The sequence below is a fragment of the Aquarana catesbeiana genome, linkage group LG01 (assembly GCF_042186555.1).
Source record: "Aquarana catesbeiana isolate 2022-GZ linkage group LG01, ASM4218655v1, whole genome shotgun sequence".
In the NCBI taxonomy this organism is placed as follows: domain Eukaryota; kingdom Metazoa; phylum Chordata; class Amphibia; order Anura; family Ranidae; genus Aquarana; species Aquarana catesbeiana.
In genome coordinates this window covers 573617931-573627140 of record NC_133324.1, presented here as the reverse complement: position 1 = coordinate 573627140, position 9210 = coordinate 573617931, and the positions used below count along the sequence as shown (strand labels likewise).

At 38.7% G+C, this 9210-nt stretch overlaps 1 protein-coding gene across 1 annotated transcript in view; it reads right to left on the bottom strand.

The window, feature by feature from the left end:
- Positions 1-2931: 2931 nt before the first annotated feature.
- LOC141106669 (protein regulator of cytokinesis 1-like) overlaps positions 2932-9210 on the bottom strand; it is a gene marked incomplete in the record, with an annotated part of 62166 nt that continues 55887 nt past the window's right edge. The window contains 1 exon segment of the mRNA XM_073597611.1: positions 2932-5812. Coding sequence (XP_073453712.1) covers positions 5744-5812 — 69 coding nt within the window.

The window sequence follows — 9210 nt, the reverse complement described above, 5'->3', positions numbered from 1 at the left end:
ATGGTAAATATAATTTTAAAACTACCCGACCATTCGTACAGAATGATAGGTGAATTTGAATACCTTAATGCTGATATTCTATTGCTGTGTTCCCAATATGTAATCTTGAAATGACAGTAATGTTGCCACAATGTTCTTATTGTATTTTTGGACTTTGAGAGATTTGACTTACAGTGATGTAAAACATATCAGGTCTGTAATGACTGTTCACACAGCAATCCAAATTTGGTCCGGGTGATGAATGTTTCCACCTCTTGACATCTGAAATCTATGCGCATCCGCCCCCTAGGGATACATGTTTGGTATTGGTGCCCACATCCCGAGGGGCGGGTTAGATCCGAACGATCCCCTGATAAAATTCCTAGTGCGCAGTAGCGTAGTACCGTCGCTGAGGACGTCAAGTGACGAAGCGCGCACGGCGGAACTACGCATACTCCGTCACTTCCCTGCAGACGAGTGGGTGGTACGTAGGTGCAGCGCTCAGCTGTCACATCCCCCACTTCGATACATGCGTTGGTGACTCTGTTTATATCTATCAAAGCCTGTCCCGGTCTTTTTCCTATCCCAGCGGGTTACTCCGTTTTTGATCGCTTTGTTTTTAAATTTTGGTTTTAAATAAAAGCGGTTTTGTACTCTATCACACTATGGAAGCCCTCTCCTTTTATATTTTCGATGCCTGAGGGTATTGCTGCAACTTTATCCACTTGGAGGTACCCATGAGAAGCAACAGAGAGCAGTGGAGTCCATTCTATCATTACAGGCCCAATACCCCTGTAGGGGTTCCAGGAGTCGGTGAGTAGGCATTTTGAAGGGGTAGCACAAAAGTCACCTCGCTGTAGTGGAAAACGCATGGGACTATTGCATGTACTGTGACCTACTGTTGCAATATATACTGGATCTGGATTCTAACATATGAACTGTGAAGCATTTTTTACTGATGTATGCATACATATGGATGATATAATTGTATATTTAGAAATTTGCATACACCATCAGAATACATAGACTGTAATATAGAGTGTGTGTTTCTAGCTGGATTGCACCATATGCAATTTTTGATTACTAGTGACGGTTACGTCCCCTGGGGCTAACACTGGCAGCTTGCTTACCAATATCATATAGTATTTCCCTTCAGCTATTTACCTACACACTATATACCACTCTATTTACAGGTTATACTAGTTCCATTGCCATATGTATAGATATCTGTAGCATAAGGAAAATTAGGATGTCTTCTACTCCTTTATATCAAGTACCATTAACCCAAATTAATCCCTCTGCATACATCATTGAGGAGACAAAAACGAGTTTGGTGTATGAGGAAGGTACAAAAAACATCTTCTTGATGTTTCCTGTATATGCTTAGCAAACAGGTTTTCAGGTAGCGCCGTTTTTTCCCATAGGTTTATAGCATTTATTAGTGGCAGGGTATTCCTTGTGAGTGCTTTGCGTAAGGGAGGCAGCAACCTGTTCTTTTACCATATATACCTGTCCTGAAGCGCGGCTTCTTAGGATTACTTAAACATTATCAAGAAGTTTGCAACCCATGGCACTGTAGCTAATCTCTCTGGGCGTGGATGGAAGAGAAAAATTGATGCAAGGTTGCAACGCAGGATAGTCGGGATGGTGGATAAGCGGCCCCAAACAAGTTCCAAAGAAATTTAAGCTGTCCTGCAGGCTCAAGGAGCATCAGTGTCAGTGCAAACTATCCGCTGACATTTAAATGAAATGAAACGCTATGGCAGGAGACCCAGGAGGACCCCACTGCTGACACAGAGACATAAAAAAGCAAGACTACAGTTTGCCAAAATGTACTTGAGTAAGCCAAAATCCTTCTGGGAAAACGTCTTGTGGACAGATGAGACCAAGATAGAGCTTTTTGGTAAAGCACATCATTCTATGGTTTACCGAAAACAGAATGAGGCCTACAAAGAAAAGAACACAGTATCTACAGTGAAATATGGTGGAGGTTCAATGATGTTTTGGGGTTGTTTTGCTGCCTCTGGCACTGGGTGCCTTGAATGTGTGCAAGATATCATGAAATCTGAGGATTACCAAAGGATTTTGGGTTGCACTGTAGAGCCAAGTGTCATAGAGATCTTAGGTCTTCCAGCAGGACAATGACCCCAAACATATGTCAAAATGCACCCAGAAATGGATGGCAACAAAGCGCTGGAGAGTTCTAAAGTGGCCAGCAATGAGTCCAGATCAAAATACCATTGAACACCTGTGGAGAGATCTTAAAATTGCTGTTGGGAAAAAGCGCCCTTCCAATAAGAGACCTGGAGCAGTTTGCAAAGGATGAGTGGTCCAAAATTCTGGGTGAGAGGTGTAAGAAGCTTGTTGATGGTTATAGGAAGCGACTGATTTCAGTTATTTTTTTCCAAAGGGTGTGCAACCAAAAACTAAGTTAAGGGTGCCAAGATTTTTGACCAACCCATTTTTGGAGTTGTGTGACATTATGTCCAATTTGCTTTTTTTTTCCTCCTTTTTTTGTTTTGTTCCAATACACACAAAAGGAATAAACATGTGTATAGCAAAACATGTGTTACTGCAATACTTTTCTGTGAGAAATACTTGATTTTCTGGAAAAATTTCTGGGGTGCCAACAATATTAGCCATGAATGAATAAGAGAAGTGTAGACTAGGGCCTTATGATGTAATTTTGGCTACAAACACATGTAAAGCACAGCTGTGTATATTAGCTTGGAAAGGCCTCATATCTGGCTCCACCTGACTTCTCTCACCTACCAGTTCATAGCAGGATGGAAAGTAAGGATGGTTACTCCAGTTTTAGGACATAAAGCCTCAGACAAATGCAGGAATAAAAGGGCATGCTGGAGAAGAAAAGCAGGGGGTGGGGAATATAAAAAGTTTGCTGAAAACTGGAGTTCAAATATATGGAAAAAAAAAAAATGACTGACCAGAAAATATGAACAAATATACACTTTAATTAAACTACAGACAGAAAATCAATAAAATATTCTAAGAGAAACATTTAAAACACACAAAATACTCAGCTCTGGACAAACAATTACTTGTAGAAAGATATGTACACACATGCATTAGACAGTTTTAGACTTTGAAAAACCTTTATGTACAAAATACATTTAGATACGGCTTTCAATTTCAGTACTGTTCTACACAGCAGTGGCTGGCAACAGTTTTATGTCTTAGATTGCACACATAAAAGGATAAAAGACTGAGAAGGCACTGTGGCCTGGTAGGATATACTCTACAGCAATATCATTCTTGGCAAAAACACAATTTCATGCTTCCTAAACTTAGGACACATGTACAGTAAGAATATCCCAAGAGTTCATGCTCAGCTTAATCCAAAAGGCTATAGATACTGCTCAGAAGCCACTTTGATCACAGAAGCCGAAAATCACAAATCAGAACTATAAAATACCAAAATTTAAAATGGCAATAAAGAAGGTACAGTACTTAATGCTCAATGGGCAGTGTTCCATAAAGTGAGTGACACCAATAAGCTCCTAAGAATTTACCACTGTGGCAATACCTAACAGAACTTGGAAAATATATGTTTGAGGTCTTCAAACTTAACTTTTGAGATATCAATTCATTGTTTTAACAAATTCAGATATTTGCATTATTTTCATTGAGGCTTATAATTTGAAATCAAGAGGACTTGAAGGCAAACAAGGGCATTTATACATCGCTTTTAAAACCTGGAATTTAAAGCTTTCAAAATACTATTGCACTCACTTCCTGGATTCACAAGCCTGGTCCCACCCTATTCCGGTCTTTCACGCCTTACTGCTGGCCAGTAAGGCTGACTAACACAACAGGCCACTAGTGAGGCTTAGAATAAATGGGAAAAAGCAGGACAGTCCCTGCAATTTTATTTCAAAGCACCCAGGTACCTAATGTGCGAATACTGAGGTACCTACTTCTGTTCTCACAGTACTTGATTAGACATAGTAAGTCGTTGTAAATGCTAACCTCTCAAAACAGGCCAAGGTCACCGACAGCATGGTTATTTAGGTTACAATGTTAAAAACATGAAAAATCAGTAAATACTTTGTTTTTAAAACGTTTATGTGGTTGCATGACCACAAATCCTCTGTAGTACAGACATAGCTGTGGAGGTGGTGGGTGTGAAATTCAGGCGCTCTAAAGTTACAGCTGGATGTGGACTACTGCCCCCTGGGACTACAGTTCTCTTGCCAACTAGCGTAAATTCAAACACATGCTGGTGGGATAACGACATCACATATCTCTCCTTGTGCGTAGTAAGATAAGTCATTGCACATATCTAATTAAATAGGGAATAAGTGAAGCGCCAACAACTTATGTTTAAATATGAACATTAATGAGTTATTCGGTAAAAAAAAAAAAAAGCATAGGGAGATTTAAATTTTTGACTAGAACTTCACTTTCAGGCTTGCTTTAGAGTGACTCTCCAGGCTAATGATCAAATATACATGTGAATGTTTGATTTCCTTGTTTTCAAAAGTGAAGCTACCTGTTCAATTCTAAGCTTCTCAATAGACAAACATAAAAAGCATCATTGCCTCTGTCCAATAAGCAAGGGAGGTAACATAGCAAGTATTAAGGCTGAACCAGGAACCTTCTGGTTTAGATGAGTGAATCACAGGAATGAATGATTAAATGAATGAAAATTAATCCTTTTGCAATTTAAACTGTGTATATGTATTTTGGTTTCCCTGGAGCTCCACTTTAAGCTGAACCACAGACATTATTGCATTTGTCTCATTAGGTCTTCTATGAAGAGTCAAGAGTTAATACATCTGCACTGCTCAACAGACACTTGATCACTGCCCAACTCAACACTGTCATCTAACATTTAGAGGCCCCTTAAAATGCATTTCAAAGACTAAATGTATACCTTGTTTTACCTAAAAAAAAAAAAAAAAAAGCCTCTAGGATTTCAGATGTATGTGTTCATCTTATTAGGTTGAATGTATACAAGGCTATCACTGACATACTGACCAATTTTTACAGTGGTTGTGCCGCTATACTAAAACCCCAAAATATTAAAGTGCCCTTGTTCTGTGTCTCAACATGTGGTTTCCAGGAAAAAAAGCATATTAATTATTTGAGTAGACCCATTTCAAGGTCTTTTCCAAATACAGAATATCACTGCCCTAAGACAAAGGCAGGGGATAAACAAAATGAGATCAATAGAAGGCTCTGTTGCAAATTTGGCTACACACGCACACAATATTAAAAAAATGTGGAGCTTCAGAAAAAGAAAAAAGAAAAAGCGATGCCATTTCATTTATAAATGGCAATGATGGAATAACATGGGTAACACATTCGTTTTTCTCTTTATTTCATATACACTAAATAAAATACTGCCCATTTCATATAGTACAGTATTAAAAGTAGTTGCATCTTTGCATAAACACATCCTCTATGTACACAAAAAAAAGTCAATTCAGTAAGGCCATAATAAAAAAAAGGAAAGCGGGTTAAAAAGATCATATATACAATATTGACTGGCTACAAAATGTTGACCTTTGTACAAAAAATGTTTCCACTGAAAGTTCAGATGTCTTCTTAGGAAAAAAAAAAAAACAACCATTTTAATGGTGGACAATTAGCAAAACCTGGGCTTGCATCTACATATATATGTTTGGCAAATTCACAAAATGGTTGTGTAAACTGAGAAGTCCATCTTAATAAAATAATGCCTGCATTACAGGCTATAATTTATTGAGTGCATGAAGAACCTTCCTGTAGCAATATAAAAAAATTACAAGTTCTCATTTACTGTGGAATTAAAGATGGCATCCTTACTGAAAGACTTCTTAGAGATTTCTTCCTATTTAAAAAAAAAAAAAAAACACAGTTAAAATAAATATGCAATAGACTAAATAGAAACAGGAATATATCAAATGCCTACCCAATTTAAACATCACAATAACCAAAAACAATTTGCGTCTATAATATTTTAAAAAGGAACTTAATTGTATCTGAGCACCAACCGAAAACGCCATTTCATTAATTTTTAATATTCAAAGCTAACTCACTCATCCATCGGAGTCTCCATGCTTTTTTTTGTTGAGAAATTACTTTTGAAAAACACCCCACCTAGCATTCCTTGCCATGGCCATCCTGAGTAAGGGCGAATGATTTATGTAGCATTTACTTCCTGGAAGCCATTTGTCATTGGCTCAGGCATGAACACATGCTTCGCTGAGAAAAACCCTCCTCCAGAGGGAGAAAAAAAAAAATGTCCTTGTAGGACTAGTGGGGTGCCTAGGCCAAGTAAACATATTCTACCTTCCCATATATTTATCAAGACTATCAGTATTAAAAATAGTTAAATTAGAAGTTCCGCTTTAAAAAAAAAAAAAAAAAAAAGCAGTATAAAAAAGTCCCTAATCCAGTTACTATATTGCTGCACCATTCTCATCAATTAAACAAAAATATGATTTTGGTCTTGCCAGTAAAAGCTATTTCCTGGAGTACAGTACAGGACACAGGGTTTTTTTTTTAAATGATGATGCCTGGGTTATATGTAGCTACCCTCTGCTGGTTCCTGCTGAAGCAAACAAATTTCGATCCATGTTTGGCAAACTTAACAGTGTAGAATGTGCTTTAACATAAAAGAGGAACCCCATTCTAAATGACTAACTTATGCCCTTTGTGCTGATTTTTCGGTTTTTAGTTTTAGCACAACTTGTGTTTTAACAGTAAGTTCTCTGATCCTCCTAGTAATGGTGGTGGTAGAGGCAGGGAAACCTTGCAGGAACCACCAGAAAACAGAATTCATCATCCTAAATGTTGCAGTAAATGAGAGGGAAAATGCACACGGCGTGCACCAAGTCCAGACAGTGAAGAGAAGCTTCCTTAGGATGCTTCGGAGCAGGACAAAGGAAGGAAGGACAATATCCTTGAATCCAAAAGGCTCCCATCCCTCAGGGCCGTGACTTCAACAGCTATGCTGTTAACTGCAGCAACCGAGAAGCAGGATGGAACACAGAGGCCTGGGAGGGGAGGTCTGGACAATGCGAAAGAGCCCACAAAGCTTCTGCTCAGAGCTTGAGTATATTGGAACACCTCAGACAATTTATAGCAACAAGATCACCAGGATGGCCTCCTTGACCCTGCCAGAAAGACCTAAATAAGCTTGAACTGATCTCATGGTATCATTACTATGTTCACTGTGAGGGCCCGAGAGTCCCTTGACCTGGTGAAAAACCTGTCCAGTCAGTTGCAGAATCTAGACACCTGGAGGTCCACACCCGATGTCCCATCTACGGCAAACAGCTTGAAAAGGCCCATTGTACACTCCCCCCCCCCCCCCCCCAAATTCAGATGCTGACTGAGAAATTTTCCATGCCTAGGATGTGGATGGCAGACCGGGCTGGAATGTGAAGTTCTGCCCTACAGGGTCTTTGCTTGGAGAGGCATGACTTCTGGTGCCTCATTGATGACTGATATAAGTCATGGCATTGTCTGGCTGCATTCTTGTCAGGTGTCCTCACAACAGAGGAATCCAGCATTTAAGGACAATCAAATTCCCCAAGTTCCAGAATTTGTTGGAAGGGGAGCTTCTAGCAATGGCCAAATCCCCTGTACTGAGAGTGTTCAGGACTACTCCCCAGCCCAATAGTCTGCATTATTGTGAGAACTATTCACAACTGTGGAAGTAAGGGTTTCCCCAAGTCTAATACCGAATTGGAAATTGACCACATTAGGGATGAGTCTGGCCTTAGGAGCAAGTCCAAATGAGCATTTCAAGTCCATTTGTCCTACACATTAAAGTGTAATCAAAAAGGCGGTTCAGATTGAACATTTAGAAACTTGAAGTGTAATTTTAGTGTCCAAAATGAAAATGGGCAGACAGGCAGGATTTAATTTTTATTTTTTTTAGATATGTTTATTAAGAGTTTTACAAAAACAGACAATATTAGTTCGCAACCAGACTGTACATCCCAAGTCACATAAGGAATGTACTTACAGAAGAGAAATCTACAATTTTAACATTTAAACTGTTCGGTCAGCAGATAAGCAACAGTAAACATGAACTCATATATATGTGTGCGAAAGAAGAAGTCAGTAGTGTAGACTAGTCTCCTGGGCCCGAGGACACTAAAGTAAGGAGGGCTAGACACCCATCTAGGGCTGAAACTACTAATCGATGAATCAACAGCTAATCGATTATGAAAATAGTTGTCAACTATTTTCATAATCGATTAATCGGCCAGCCGATTAGTTGGCCTGCATACAGAATGCATTATTTGTTTACATATCAGGAGATACAGTGAAGCACACATACAGCTCTGTACACAGTCCATACATGTCAGTAAGTGCCTGAGAACTTGTGAATGTGTGAGAAGCAATGCATCATGGGACATGTAGTCCTGGGCAGGAAGTGAGTGGTTCTAAAAAGGCAGAAGTTTTTTTTTTTTTTTTAACCTTGCTGTAGGGGCACTCTATAGGCAGGAGGAGCCAGAAGTGTCGGTGGGGGACCCCAGAACTGGAGAATTGGGGCTGCTCTGTGCAAAACCATTACACAGAGCAAGTAAGTATGACACGTGGTTTAAGAAAAAAAAAAAAAAAAAAAAAAATTACTTTAAAATCACGGTGTAGGGAAGATCAGTATCTGAATCCAGAGAAGGTGGAGGCTGATAGACTGGAGGTAATAGAAGGCATTACAATTACATTTAAGGTAAACTTTTACCAGTATTGTGCATTACATTTAAACTGATCTTAAAAAAAAAAAAAAAAAAAAAATATAGTATCAGCTTTTAGTACTACTTTAAATATAAAACATTTAAAATCTCCCCTCATGTCTTAACTAGGAGTCAAATGCCCATATATCCTACTTCTGGGTGGATAGTGATAGATAGATATACACACACACACTACAAGATATATATAATTACTTTCACTGTCTCACAGAATAAATTAACCCCTTATAGTAGTGATTATCTGCTTTTTTTGTACTAACTATAAAGGGCTAATTTTAGTTTTTAGTTTAACCGCATTACAACAGGTGAATAAAAAAAAAAAAGCATGCTGCTGCAACTAAACATCTTGGGGTCACATCTATACTTTTTTTTTGGTGCTTTTTGCAGAAACACACTACAGTTCATTTAACATGGTTTCTTATGAGACACATTCACATCTATGCTTTTTTTCAGCCGCTGCGTATTTGGAAAAGGTCAAGGACTTTTTCAACACAAGAACGGTGCTTTTTTGCTTGTTTGG